The following is a 15,350-nucleotide window of genomic DNA, read 5'->3' on the forward strand; positions in this document are numbered from 1 at the left end:
TCCTAATGCATCCCAGGATTCCATTGGCCTGGGGCACTGCTGGCTCATGGCCAGTTTGTTGTCCACCAGGACCCCCAGGTCCTTCTCCACAGAGCTGCTTTCCAGCAGGCTGGCCCCCAGCCTGTGCTGGTACCCAGGGTTGTTCTTCCCCAGGTGCAGGACCCTGCACTTGCCCCTGTAGAATTTCAGACAGTTCTTCTCTGCCCATCTCTCCAGCCTGTTGAGGGCCCTCTGAAGGGCTTCCAGTCAAACCGTGTCAGAAGACTCGGGATGGGACAGCGCAGGGTGACATTAAGGGGACAGCATACGATGACACCAGGGGCACAGCGCAGGATGACACCAGGGGCACAGCACAGGATGACACCAGAGGCACAGCACGGGATGACACCGGGAACAGCCCGGGACGAGAGCAGGGGTACAGCACGGGATGACACCAGGGGGACAGCACAGGATGACACCAGGGGCACAGCACGGGATGAGAGCAGGGACAGCCCGGGATGAGAGCAGGGGCACAGCACGGGATGACACCGGGGACAGCCCGGGATGAGAGCAGGGGCACAGCACGAGATGACGCCGGGGACAGCACGGTGTGTCCGGCCGGCTCGCAGCGCACGTGTCGGGGCGGTGCCGCTTCCCGGGACGGGCGGACATGGCGAGGCGGCTGCGGAGGCTCGGCAGCGGTGAGGGAGCGGCGGGGAGCGGCGCGGGGGGCGCGGTACGGCGGGTGTGCCGGAGCTGGGCTGGCCGAGGCCCGCAGGGGTCCCTGCACCCACTCCGTGCAGATTTGGGATGGATGGCAGCCCCGTGCCTGTACGCGGAGCAGTGCGGGGTAGAAGCCATTTCGGTGTAGCTGCAAATCCCTTGGAAAGAGTTCCAGGGGCAGAACTTCCCTAACTGATGGATTTTCAACTAGTTTTTTGAGACTGGAATCTTGTAGATTCTTGATTCATTAGTGCTGTAAGTGGTTGTAAGGGAAGTGACATTGTATGTAATTAATTCCAGGAAACTTTGTTCTTCAGTCATTTGCATTTCACATGTGTTTTAGAAATTGGTTAAAACACTCGACTTTTAAAAACAAATGTGTAATTCTCAGCAGACAGTGTTGTAGGTACAGAAAGAGAGTGTTTTCAAATAACTCTTAGCAGAATCACGGAGTCACAGAATGTGTCAAGTAGGAGGAGCCCACAGTGGGTCATCCGGTCCAACCTCCCTGCTCAAGCAGGGCCATCCCAGAGCACACGGCACCGAAATGTGTGCAGATGGATCTTGAATGTCTCCAGTGAGGGGGAGTCCACAGCCTCTCTGGGCAATCAGGTATCTCTTTCTGATACCTACTGAATTGCGTCTGCAGTTAAATGAAAGGCAGGATGGTGTGCTGTTCCCAGGATTTTGAAGCAACGATGGAGTTGTCAGGGCCCTAAGCAGAGCTTGTGTCCCTTGAGAAGCCTCCCCCAGGGCTGTACCCCCTGCCCAGGAGCTCTGGTTCATCTCTATCCTGAACCTTCAGTCCCTGCCTCAGCTAAGCCATGAGCCTTGCCCCAGTCCAGCCCTGGCTCTGTCTCCTGGATGGACCTTGGACTTCCACTGTAACCTTGTGTCCAGCCCTGTCTCTGGCCCCGTCCGCTACTGCTCGGGCCTGGGTGCCCTGGATGGCCCCTGGACCTGACTCAGCTCTGTTTGTGCGGGGCATTCTCAGTGAACCCTGCTTCGCCCACCTCGTTCAGGTCTGTTGGGCCTCTGCCCCACTCCTGGGAGCACTGCCTGTGCTGCAGTCACCCTGGGCTCCTGACTGTAGAGCATTCACACACTGCTTCCAGAGAAGAACTTGTATTAGAAACAGTTTTTATTTTTAAAATAAAAATTCTTCTTCTGTCAAAATAGAAGTCCATGTGACACTGAAAACTTGAGTTTTAATGGATGAGACATAAATGTCTTTTTTTAAAAATTACATATATTCTGCCTGTTACTTATTTTTCCCCGAAGAAAACTTCTCAGACCAAAAAAACAATCCCTCCAAAACTTTCTGTGGCTGTAGGTTGTGTGTTCTCTGAACAAGCTTATTGAACAAATCTTGTAGATGTATACTTTGCTAAGTGATAATTCTCTTACTCTTTTGTAGTTGCCTTTAGGCAGCAGAAATGGAAAAGTTCTGTCTTCACACAAGCAAAAATGCCTCCTTGTGATTTTGTACCTGAAAAATATGAAGTAAGTCATGGATACTACACTGACTTTAAATAAAACTGCATTACTGGGTTTGAGTGATAGGCTCATCTAATAAATAAGATCATAATATTTGCTTCTTTGGGCACAACCCAACTGCTACAACCAGGATATAAATTGTAGATGTACCTGTGTGACAAATCTGTAATTTCTACGTTGTTAATTTGAAAACATTTTAGAAAGAGGTATGTGCAGAACAGCAGCCTTATTTCAAAAAGCTGAATTTCAGAGGTTTGTAGAACAGCCTTCTATGTGCCAGAATTTGTTACCATCTCAGTCCTGCAGGCAGCTGTGTAGTCTGTGTGCTCCACTACAACTCCATGAGTCTGGATCTTTGGAAGGCACAGAAGGATACTGACTGTTTTATTCCGCTCAGTCCTATCCGTATGAACATATGCAGAAGATCCGTGAACAAAATATTGCTCCTTCACTGAGAACGTATTACAAGAAGCCATTGCTGCTGCACCAGGGACACATGCAGTGGTTGTTTGATTATGAAGGACGAAGATACCTTGATCTCTTTGCTGGGATTGTCACTGTCAGTGTTGGACACTGTCACCCGTAAGTGTGTTGCTTTCTGATTTATGGTATAAAATACAGGAAGAGACACCCGTGTTTGTTTTGCTCTTCATTAATCTGCAGCACTGTGGGCCTAAAACCAGAATATAATTCACTGAATTGTCATGTATCACAGTAGGTTCAATTTCTGCTGCATTTTGAGGAATTCATTAATTCGGTCCATCTGGCACACGGTGCAGCATCTGCATTTGCAGAATCAATAGCACAGAGGTATGTGCATGTATGAGTGTGGAATTCAATCCCTTTGTCTCTCCTTTGCTACACACAGGAAGGTAACTATGGCTACCCAGAAGCAGCTGGCTCGCCTGTGGCATACCACCAATATCTACATGTACCCAGCAATCCACGAGTATGCTGAAAAGCTAACTTCTCTTTTTCCAGATCCACTGAAGGTAAATTGCTTCTGGCTGGAGCTGGGGCTGGTGAAGAGGGTGTCTGTTCATAAGAAGTATTTGTTAAATAATTGAGAGCCATGATATCTCTAGAGAGAAAATCTGTATGGGGAATACAGACTGTCAGTTAAAGAGCATGAGGGCCCTCAGGGCCTTTTCTTTAGACCTAGCTGTAGACAAGCACAATATCCCCAATTCCTATTCTGTTTGTTTTCTCCCCCCACTTGTCACTGTGAAGAGGCATTGCCAGCTTAAAAATTACTGAGAGAAATAAGTAGATGTTTACCATTCTTATATATATCCAGCTTTAATTTTCTTGATCTCATGAAAATTCACAGTGAGAAGTGTTCGACAGTATTTTGTGTAGTGAGCTTTACAGACATTTAATTAAATAAACCACATAACTGTCATGTTTCATATGCAGCAAAACAGTAAGAAAAATAATTTTTGTTTTCAGGTAAAATAAATTGGTGATAAAATGAAATTGGTCTAGCAGAAGAGTACAAATCTGCTGCAATCCTTAAGATGGAATGAGAGTAAAAAAAAAAATTAAAATGTGGAATGCTTAGGTTTGACCCAACACTTCAATTTATTTCAATCAGAATTCCATCTTAGGAAAACCTGTAAACTGAAACCCTTTGAGATTTTTCTGTACTCTCCCAGAGCACATCAGTTGAATCTTTGTTCTCATTCATAGTGTAAGGCCAACACTAATTTTACTGTGGTGAGGTCACCCTGTGGCAGTGCTAGGTTATAGCTTATTATGTTATTAAGGGACATGGTCTGATGCTGAAGAAAGTGATGTTTTTGTGCCGTATTGATGCCAAGTGTTCTCCCCCAGGTGGTTTATCTCACCAACAGCGGGTCAGAAGCCAATGATTTAGCTATGTTCATGGCAAGGCTGCACACCCATAACTTTGACATCATCTCTCTCAGGTAATGCCAACAGAGCTTTATAAAACTCCTCTGCGTATGTGATCACTCTCTACATGCCTAAACCAAGGAAAGACAGAGAACTCTTTCACCCCAGGTCTGCAGAGGAGAATGGTATAAAATTACTTTATTTGACAACCAGGAGCTGAAGTTTTGATGCAGTATGCTAGGACTAGTTTGCAATAAAAATGCAACCTGCAATTTTTGCTTGTGTTACCTAGAAAATGGTCTGATATCTATATTCAGAGTGTGCTTTCGTAGACTTTTGTTCATGGCCAGAGCAAGATCGAGTAACTGCTACATTCTTCCTTTGTTTCCCTTCTGCAGTGCCCCTTTGTGAGGGGTGCAAAGGTACCTCTGGAACAGTGGTGCAGTGAACCTCTGCAGGGAACTGCTGTGGCTGGGAGCTGGTTTTTGTTTTGTTTGCTTTGCTTTGTTTTTCTGTCAGAGCCCTGAACCACAGCTCACTGCACAGGTACACAAACAGCGCTTCTGGCTTAATTCCAGGGATCGAGGTGGGCACCAGTGCACCACAGTTCACTTTACTGCTCAGCCCAGGGAGCCTCAGATATTAGAATAAAAGGCTGTGTTAATGAAGAGCTGTATTTTTCTGTTACTGTGTTCAACAGAACGTTGGGTACCTACCTTGCTTGTGTTTCTCACTAACCAGTTTTGATTTGTGTATAAAACTGACAGCAAACCACCATTTAGTTTAATGATTGACAGCATCTGTTAAAGACAGCAGCTTTTTCCAAGATTCGAAGGACAGAAATGTTTTCTCTGTAGGGATCAGGTGCTACAGCAGATCTCCACAAGGCGCTGTCTGAATTGCTGTTGGTTCCAGTCATTGTACTCATCTCCTTGCAAACATTTCTTCACAATTTTAATATTTGAAATTGCAGTCAGAGTCAAAGGGCAGAGCAAAAAAATGGTAGTGGGAAACTTCTTAGTTTCAGTACAACAATGCACATTTTTCCCAACAATTTGTAGCTCAGAAGCCTGCCTTCTCAGAACTGATATTGCTCCAGACACTTCTTGGAAATGAGTGATGTTGATCTGCTTTGTTTGTTTGAACAGAGGAGGATACCACGGAGGCAGCCCTTACACGTTGGGTTTGACATCTCTGACTCCTTACAAGCATGGTGTTGCCAATGGCTTTGGCTGTACAGCTGTGAGATTTTTGTTTTTAATTTTTTATTAATATTCTGGGTAACTAACAGCTTATTTGAATATTTCAGCAATTGCTATGTTTTCTGCCCTCAAGTGCTTTATGGTCACTAATCAAAACTGCAGTGTAGCTGTTTCTGCTGCCTAAGTTCAACAAGAGCCAGAATCCCCTTTTCTTCTATGTATAGTTCAATTCCTTAGTTAAAATTTTGAGGTGAGACAGCCATAATGCGAGTGGTCGTGATTTGCAGTTCTTTAGTCATGCTTGATGCTTGCATGGGAGTCTGTGTAAGGAGCAAAATAACTCCTTTCTTCAAGTTTGGTTTGGCAGATCTGTGCAAAGCTGCTTTCAGATGGTCTAGAGCAGATCATTCACTGTAATGAATAGGAACCCTATTTCAGCAAGACAGGAGACATATCTGTTAAGGAAATCCACTGAGGTTAAATGGCAATATGTCATGTCCCGGCCCTAGAGCAGATGGGAGTAACCTTCTGTCTAGAAGCTGGCATTGGTGACCCAATAATTACAGGTGACAGCTTGGCCCCAGTATTAACCATAGGAAGGCTCACTTACAGCAACTTCACAGCCTGTCTCAATGAGTGGCCTGAAGTCGTGTAGTATTCCGGCAGCAGCACGGATTAGAAAGCCGCAGCTGTCTCTATTAGATCTGCCTGCCTCCCTCTATTTTGCAGATTTTTTCATACTTCAGAGTACTGAAATGCTACCAGCAACTCTTAAAATGCTGGCATTACTCTTTCCTAGCCAATATGCTGACTAAGTTAAAGAACAAGAGAAGACAAAAAATCAGTTAAGTGACTATTGCTGGAATAGTCTAAACTTGTCAGTCCCAAAACTGTCTTTGTTCCACCAATTTGTGAGGGGGAAATTTGGTGTTATTCCCAAGTGTTCTTCAGAAAAGTTCCTTGAACTGTATTTGCCTCTTGACTCTAAGAGATGGGTTTTTTTGTTTTGCCATTAGTCATTAGATCAAAAGATCTCTTAGAAAGGTGTCATCAAATCTGTAGCTATTTCTCTTATATTTGACAGACAATGTTACCAGATGTTTTTCGTGGTCCATGGGGAGGCAGCCATTGTAGAGATTCTCCAGTGCAAACTGTTCGAAAATGCAGCTGTACTGAAGGTTGGTCCATAACAAAAATTTGGCTTTCAGATTACAAAATATTGAGGGCTGTGAAAATAGGTTCTAATTACCTCCTCCAGACAAGCAGATGTCTGGTTAGGTTTTGCAAGGGCAACCAAAGAAAATATTGCAGAGAATCTCACGATCCCACATCCCAATGGGAAAAATTTGGGACAGATGACACCACATTCTCAGATTTCCTCTTGAAATCTCAGTCTTTGTTTCCAGTATTTGTCATGATCAACTCTGGAAGCTGTGGAACTCACTTCAGCACATCTGGAAGAACAGAAGTGTTGATGGTGTTTTCTGCTGTTTCTGAAGTTTAGGCAGCTTTCCAGCTTTTATACTGGAATAAGGCAAATAGTAAGGACAACCTGCAGCCAACAATAGGAAGAAGTCTTCCATACACAACACAGTGTGAAATCTCCTCTACTGCTCTGCATCTAACAATTCCAATCAGTTTTTCTACTGTTTCAACAAGCACTTTTCAGTATTTTAATTCACATATACACATAACAGAGTGTTTTGGTTTTAGCTTTGCCTTCCCTAGTGAATGGGAGCATTGGCCATACTAATTGCTCTGTTCTTTATTTAAGAACAGACTGTTATGCAGCTGTATTATCCAGAATCCTCCTACCTGCACTAACCACAGAGTACATGTCGTTTAAGAGAAGAGACTCTCTCCTTTAATGTTTAGCCTTCTCCTGTTCATTTGAGAGGTGAATATTTACCATGCAGTCACATAACACTTGTTGCTTTGATGTGTAATTTCATGTTTTGAAGCTAGTTTTGTGTCATATTAAGTCCCTTCAAACTGTTTCCTCTGTAAACAGGTGCATGTCATGCAAAAGACCAGTACATTGAACAATTCAAAGATACTCTGAATACCTCTGTGCCCAAGACAGTAGCTGGATTTATTGCTGAACCAATTCAAGTAGGTAGTTTGCTGTTTCTCAGTTGTGATAGCACAAATAGTGTGATTACTCAAATCTGATATTCTTTAGCTACAACCTGAACATAGACTTTTGGTGGTTTTTACTATGATTTTTTAATGCTTTAAACACGTTAAATGTTTGAAAGATTGGATACACTGCCCTAAAATTTCAGCTTTTATCACTGACTTCAATGGAGCTAGAATTTTTCTCGTGAAATTAAACACAGAATCATGATTAAACATACACATTTTTTCTGCATTTAAATAGTGAGTATGATGGATGCTATACTTTGGTTTCTATTATCTCCTTCCAATTTTCATTACTATTTCTGTAAACTTTTAACTCAACCCCCTTCCCCCTCTTTTAGTCATGTTGTCCACTGTACTTTTAACAGCTGTCTAGCAACTGGTGGCCACAGGATTCTTTCTCCTAATGTTTCACCCTATGTTCACAATTGCTGGATATGTGGTTCTTCAACAGGAAAAATGGAGAATTTATCCCAGGCAAAAAAAATATGCGAGAACCGTGACAACAAGGAAAACTGGAGCGGTTCTCTGGTTTTGCTGTTTTCTAAGCAGTTATGTACTTGAGTCTAAAAAGCTGTTCTGGTCCAGCTGCAGGGTAGAATTGAATTTCCAATCCAAATGCAAACTGACAAGGTGAAAAGACGTTGAGGAGGCAATGTTCTAAACAAATAAACCAAAGAAGGAATGTGAATTCTCTGGTCAACTCCACCAGGAAACAGAGTTTCTGGGTTTCACTGTGTGTAGATTTTCAAGGTCTTTGTTTTGGCACTTTATTGTTAATTGACTTGGTCTTACAGTGATCATGGCCTCATAAACATTCATGCCAGCACAACTAAAGGAACAGCAGGCAGCACTGTGGAATGGGAATGAGTGACCTGAGCAGGAGCTTTTTGAAGCAGCTTCATTGCTGGAGCCAGAAGCTTAAAATAGCAGTCTTGCTGTTACCTGAAGGCTGCTAAGTTTTTTTCCCCAAGTAGAACTCCTGTTTCCTTGTTTGTTCCTTGAAGACATTGTGTTTCTCTCTTGGCAGGGTGTTAATGGAGCTGTTCAGTACCCAAGAAATTTCTTAAAGGAAGCGTATCAGCTGATACGGGAAAGAGGGGGCCTTTGCATTTCAGATGAAGTGAGTCAGATCTTTTTACCTAAGAATTCTAGAGTGGGGTACCTCTGAAAGTTACCATAAAAGAATCCAAGTGAAGCCTGGAAATAATCTAAGTGAAATGCTATGCAATTCATAGCTTAATTTTAACAAGGTGTTAAACTGCATTTTTCCAAGCATAGGAGCCTCCCAGTTTTTACTGCCTTTATTCTCATTTTGGGCAGAGGTAGTATTTGTACCAAACTTCAATCCTTACCTTCTGGGAGCAGTAAATTTGCACAAATATGCAACAAATGATACTTGTGGTGGAAATTTGTCAAAATAACCCTTCCTTTTATGAGTATTGTTGACATAAGTAAAATATAGAAGAGTTGATTGCTGTACATCTGCAAATAAGTTTAAGAAATTGAATTTTCTTAGCTAAAACTATATTAAAATAGTATCAAATGCTTCAAATGCCTTTACATTTCCTCTCCACTTTGAAATGGAAGCTGCATCTTATTTGTGGATCTCACCAGGCCTAGGACACGATGACATGTTATCACATGAAAGAAAAACCCAATTACAATAAATAGCATTTTGTGCAGAGCCATTTGAATAAGGATCCTAATACAAGTTGACTTCAGAGGTAGTTGCTCTTTAATGCAAATCAGTAACAATAGAAAGACAAGAAAAGAAACTATATCATAAAGTGTGAGAAAGTGATGGTTATTTCTCTGAATTTTGCCTTTGAAAGGTACAGACAGGATTTGGACGGACAGGTAGCCATTTCTGGGGATTTCAAACACATGGTGTAGTCCCTGACATCGTTACTTTGGCAAAAGGAATTGGTAATGGCTTCCCAATGGCATCTGTTGTTACAACAAAAGGTATAAATGTTGTTCCGCTATGATGTAAAACAGAGTAATTCCAAACTATAATACAAAATAATTATTTACTGAGAAATCTGGGTTAAAAAGCTGAGTGTTACTTATAAACTTTATTTCAATCTATCTTTTGACAGATGAATTGGATCCTCATTATATCACTCATTTCACCACGTGTTGTGCTATATCAGTACCAAGCTGTATTTAAATAGGGTTAGTTGCAGAAGTGAAGCAGGAATGAACTTGTGAGTTAGTAGGACGGGTAAAAGAGCCTGGAAATCCTCACTGAAGTCACTGTTTTACTGATAAACATACTGTGAGTAAATAGGGCAGGATGTTACCCAGCTGCTTGATTCCTACAAATGGCTGGTTTAATCTAGTGAGGAAGATTTGTAGCTGTCAGGTAACAGCATATGTTAGAAGCACACCTTTTAAAAAAAGCTGTGTTTTGGCATCTGCTAGACACTATAGTTTTTGTAAATATTCATATTTTGCACAGACTGCTTTCAGGAAATCTTGCTGTGTTTTCTCCAGTAGAATCAGAGCCGAACCACAGCAAATGTAATTGTTGTTACAGTAACAAATGTTAAAGCAATTAAGTACAGTTACCAAACAAGGCAGACGAGGCCACCAAGATGATCAGAAGGGTGGAGTACCTCTGCTATGAGGAAAGGCTGAGAGAATTGGGATTGTTCAGACTGGAGAAGAGAAGGCTTTGAGGTGACCTATTGTGGCCTTCCAGTGTAAGAAAAATGGAGAAGGACTTCTTACTAGAGCATGGAGTAACAGGACAAGGAGGAATGGCTTTAAACTGAAAGAGATTAGGTTTAGATTAGACATTAGGAAAAAATTCTTCCCTGTGAGGGTGGTAAGACATTGGCACAGGTTGCCCAGAGAAGCTGTGGATGCCCCATCCCTGGAAGTGTCCAAGGCCAGGCTGGATGGGGCTTTGAACAACCTGGTCTGGTGGGAGGTGTGCCTTCTCATGGCAGGAGGGTTGGAACTGGATGATCTTTAAGGTCCATTCCAACCCAAACCATTCTGTGCCTCTATGATTCTGTGATTCTATGAAATGATGGAGTAACCAGTGTTGTTCTTTTTCTTTTAGAGATTGCAAATTCCTTGGCTCAAAACCTTCACTTTAATACGTTTGGAGGAAACCCTTTGGCCTGCGTAGTTGGAGCTGCAGTTCTTGATGTAGGGAGAACATAACATAAATTTATCTATACCACAGGTTTTTTGTATCAAAAGATGAAAAATGCATGTATAAATGTCTATGTGGACAATTTAAAAAATAATTAAATAAAGTGCATAAACATACGCATGTATACATGCATGGCCAATGTGCCCTATGCACAGGAAACAATCCTGATTAGTTTAATTGCAAAAATTTTCAAATCTCTAGAAAGAGCAGGAGCCCTCTACTTATGATTTCAGAATCATCTTTATCTCCCTTAGGTTATTTACTTTGTTAATAAAATTGTAGGAGAGTACTTTCTCAAAAGAATTAGCTAATTCTTTCATAGTGCTACACAAATCCACAGCTAAAGCAAACCTATTTTCTGGCACACATGCTTAGAAAAATTTTTTAACTCAACAGCTTTTGCCTTATGCTTAAAAAAACCTTAATGACCAGACAGTTAAAATACCTAAGGTCAAAATTCCTTTTGGGAAAAAAATCCCTCATGAAAAAGAAAATAGAAAAATTTGCAATATATTTCACTTATTATCCAGTAGAAAATCAGTCTATCCCCAGAAAATCAGTGGGTAGTAGGTCACTATTTAATTGTCTTTAATTGATTACGTACAGACTATTAATTCCTGAAGCTCGCTTCATTACAGCAGACAGTGTTTCTATTCATGTTACTTTCCTGAGTGGTTTGGAGGGTTTAAGCTACTAATAAGATGGATGATTGTATAAAGAAGCCATGTTTTGGGGTTTTTCAACTCTAAAGTAACTTGGAGCCTGGCTCTGAAATAATTCCAAGGAGACTGTTAGATTCAGGAAGAATAAAACGGAGTTGAAAGAAAAAAAAAAGTAGAAACAACTTTATCTTCTGTAATTAATTTTTAAACGTGATTTTTCTAAATGCAGATGTTAAGTCATCTAATGGTTTGTGTGTAGTTGCCAGTATGTGCCTGCAAATAAAAACTTTGATTAAGGAGGACAGAGTAATGAACAAAGAAAAGATTGCTATTAAAAACATGTTGTTGATAAATATAATTAAAGCACTCTAGTTGTTCCTTTCCTAGTACACATAGATAAGCCTTGTCTAATAATATTATTCTCATGATACTAAGAAAGAATTAAAATATTTTGGTAAGATTTTGAAAATAGTCCTTCTGGTCAGGTATTTTCCAGTTACAAGTACATGTGAGCAGGAATTACTGGATTAAATATAAGTAATAAGTAAAATGTGAAAAGTGCCACAGAAACATTAAAGTATTACGTATGATTGTATTCTGATGTCATTAAGAGGATTTTAAGAGAAGGAGAATGTGACCACTGAGGTAGTGAAGGAACATAGTAAGGAAGTGAGATAAATACAGTGTCAAGTTCAATGGGGATTAACAGAATGAATTGAAAGCTTTTCCTGCAACACTGTCATGGTACTTCATTTTAACCAGGCTATTGAAGAAGACGGTCTACAAAAAAACAGTGAGGATGTGGGAACATACATGCTGCTGGAGTTGGCTAAACTACGGGATAAATTTGAGATTGTTGGAGATGTCCGTGGCAAGGGACTTATGATTGGAGTAGAAATGGTGACAGATAAGGTTAGTGACTTTTTCAATCCTTTCAATTTACAGTGCCATTGAAAGTTTCATCACATTTTATTTCAGTTGAAATAATAGAAGTATTTCCTGCTAAAAAGCAGACAGTGAAGTGGGAAAACATGGTTCTGGCTAAAAATGAGCCCGAACATTCCATCATTCACCTGTTTCACAAGCTTTGAGTAAACAGTGACACGCACCTTAACTGCACAGACTCATGAGAGCAGACAAGTTATGCAGCTAACATTTTCAACTAGAGGTGGGATTTATTGGAGAGACTGATATATACATCTTTGTCACAGAATTAATTTTGAATATCTAAGTGAAGTTTAATATTTCCTTTCCTTAGGACAGTCGACGCCCTCTTCCAGCTGAAGAAATCAATCAGATCTGGGAGGACTGTAAAGACATGGGGGTTCTGATCGGCAGAGGAGGGCTCTACAGTCAGGTACTGAACCTCTGGTTATAATTAAAGCTTATTTTCTATCCTTATTTTCTATCCCCATTTCCCTCAAGTTAAATTAATTCAGTTTAGTAAATAAACTAGAAAATGTATACTCTTAGGAACTATCTCTGTTTAATGTTGCTTATTTTTTTCAAAGAACTATTTGATTCTTTTCAAGTGTTCTGAAAAAGCTCAAAGCTTGGAGTTTTCCTTCAGAGGGACAACTTCCCCTAGAAAAGCAGGGTACTACAGTCTCTGTAAATTAGAAGAACTCAGCAATACTCAGGACCAAGTCTTTGCACAGTTTAGGTTATCACCTGATACATCAGAACAAAACTAGTAGTTCTTTGAGTTTGGGGAGCTGGTAATGTTCTAATTCTATGGTAATTAAAAAAAAAAAAAGAAAAGATGTTGACAGCAAGTTCAGCACAAAAGAGAAAATTGGATGTGAAGGCCATCAGCCCACACCAGCTGAGGATGTACACCAGAACACTGCACCAGCTCCCTACAGCACTCAGGTAATGGCAGAGAATTGCCTCAGGGCTGGCCAGGTGAGTGAAGCCCTCTGACACAGAGGAGGCAGCTTCCGTGTGAGATGGATGGAGGGCAGCTAAAATAAATCAGACACTGCGGTGCATCTGTCACCTCATCGGTTCTTCCCCAAATCACAGACCAGGAGGCAGGTAACAAGCTGCAGCTCAGTGCAGTAAAATCTCATTCTGCCTGATGAGAAGGCCGTTTATCTGTGAGTATTTGCTTCAGCGGGGGCTGTGGGTGGGAAAGACCACTATTCCACTCTTGCTGTATTAAGCCCTGTGATGTGATAATAGAAAAGAATCTGAAATTTAAGATTCTTATGGAAGATAAATACTCTTGTAAACATAGATCAAACATTCAGATTTAAGAGCCCATGTTCTTGACAAGTGTAGCTGTATATACATCCCTTCCTGATCAACATGCTTTCCAGCTATAGCACCCTAACTACACGATAGTATTTAGTGATTCATTCATAATGCATTCCCTTAAAAGCCTTTAAAAACAGCTTACAATGAAACAGCAAATCAGCTGACACAATGCAAGAGCCTGCCATTCTCAGCAGATACTACTTTTCCCTGTAGTAGAGCTGCAAGAAAGGAAAATACATCTGTCTGTTCTTTCTTCGTACAAATCCATCTGAGATTTTCCTCTGTCTCTGTCTGCAGTAACAGAGCTGCAGACATGACCTACTCTACTTAGGTCTTTTGTGGTGGCAGTTAGGTTATCAAGAGGGGGTCGTGAGTCAGATGTAATTCAGTGCAGTCAAGTTCAAAATTGCTCCACTTCAGAGTGCATTTATCATAAGCCTCAGTGCCTGCACTGCTGTTCTCCTTTTTTCCACACTTTTTTGGGGCGGAAGGGGAGTGCTGACCCAGATATGCTGCTTTAAACCATATTCTTTCCATATGACTTGAGCATTTATTTTTCTCTTTGTTCTCTCTCCTCAGACATTCAGAATTAAGCCTCCTATGTGCATTACTAAAAGAGATGTCGACTTTGCTGTGGAAGTATTTCATACTGCTTTACAGAGACACATGGAAAGAGCTGCTGCAAAATAGACTTAATTTGTTTCCTTGCATGAGAGGCACACACAACCCCTGATACTTGCAACCCAGACTGGGCACTAATCTACCCTGGAAAATAAAATCACAGTGTGATGATTACATGCTTGTTCAGTATCATAAGAGTGTTCTGACAGATGCAGTGTTCAACAAAGGACATGGTCTAATCTCTTTTGTAAATGTACAGTTCAGTTCTACAGTGGTGATTTGTATTAATTGCACACCTATATTGCCATTATCAAAAAAACCCTGAATGAATTAACTGGTTATCAGATGGAGAGGCAGGCATATGTTCTTCTTTCATCTGGGAAAGTTGTATCAAAATCGGTAATTTTTAGAAAGTGAGAGAAACAGTTGGGGAAGAAGTTTCAGAGTTAAAACTGTTTACCCTGCCTACAAGGATACACTGTAATTAGAGCACTACTAAAAGTCTGCAGACATTTGAGATGTTTCTAATTACAGTGATTATTTTTATCATGGGGATAAGAAATCCAGTCATCACCCTCTCCAAAATACACTTCTCTTTTCCTCCTGATGCGTCTGGGAGTGCATGGCACACCCACTCATCATTTTGTAAAGGTGCAAACTCTGGAAGATGGAGTAAGATGTTCTTTCTTTCTTACATAATCACTTTTTAATGTGTAAGGTCATTGCTTCCTTCATTTTCCAATAAAAAACCAGATGTTGTGGACAGCAATAACTGTACATTTATCATTTTACTTTCATTCCAATTTCAATACTTGAAAAATTCCTCGACCCAATAAAGTACGTCAGCTTTGGGGGGAGTATTGTGCAGGTACTTTAGAGGAACTTGGGTAACACAGTATCAGTGCCTCTCCAAATCTTATTCCATGGGTCCTAAACAATATTATACAGCCTTTGCTGAGCACTGCCTTCTCCAACTCCACTGACAACTCCTGTGAACAATCCAATTCCACTCCAAAATCAGGTGTTTGTTTTCGTTTTTTTTCTACTCAATATCAGGTAGATAATCCCTTTAAACAGAAGTGCAGTGTTTTTACTTAGAAATCAGAAAAAAATAATTCATTCATGTCAGGCATTTATTTCTCCCTCACTTATTCCAGCAAGGCTGTTCCACTAGACTTTCTTCCCCAACACCTGCTATGGAGGTAGATGTACAAAACAAATAGGAATTGTGAAAACTGATTAAAC

At 41.0% G+C, this 15,350-nt stretch overlaps 1 protein-coding gene across 1 annotated transcript; it reads left to right on the top strand.

The window, feature by feature from the left end:
- The first annotated feature begins 578 nt into the window (after positions 1-578).
- AGXT2 (alanine--glyoxylate aminotransferase 2) lies at positions 579-14,874 on the top strand. Its single transcript, XM_032095563.1, has 14 exons — positions 579-680; positions 2,120-2,205; positions 2,597-2,781; positions 3,068-3,191; positions 4,033-4,127; positions 5,202-5,295; positions 6,340-6,433; positions 7,267-7,367; positions 8,425-8,517; positions 9,230-9,362; positions 10,468-10,556; positions 11,988-12,137; positions 12,484-12,582; positions 14,064-14,874. The coding sequence occupies exons 1-14, from the start codon at positions 650-652 to the stop codon at positions 14,172-14,174; spliced, it is 1,485 nt and encodes a 494-aa protein (XP_031951454.1). The 5' UTR covers positions 579-649; the 3' UTR covers positions 14,175-14,874.
- Positions 14,875-15,350: the final 476 nt, after the last annotated feature.

Source organism: Corvus moneduloides, chromosome Z (genome assembly GCF_009650955.1).
Source record: "Corvus moneduloides isolate bCorMon1 chromosome Z, bCorMon1.pri, whole genome shotgun sequence".
Lineage (NCBI taxonomy): Eukaryota > Metazoa > Chordata > Aves > Passeriformes > Corvidae > Corvus > Corvus moneduloides.

Bases quoted from the DNA above. Each gene is read 5' to 3' on its own strand.
- AGXT2 (XM_032095563.1), top strand. From the start codon at position 650: ATGGCGAGGCGGCTGCGGAGGCTCGGCAGCG. The intron at 3,192-4,032 runs GTAAATTGCTTC...GTTCTCCCCCAG, and splicing joins TTTTTCCAGATCCACTGAAG to GTGGTTTATCTCACCAACAG. The intron at 7,368-8,424 runs GTAGGTAGTTTG...CTCTCTTGGCAG, and splicing joins TTATTGCTGAACCAATTCAA to GGTGTTAATGGAGCTGTTCA.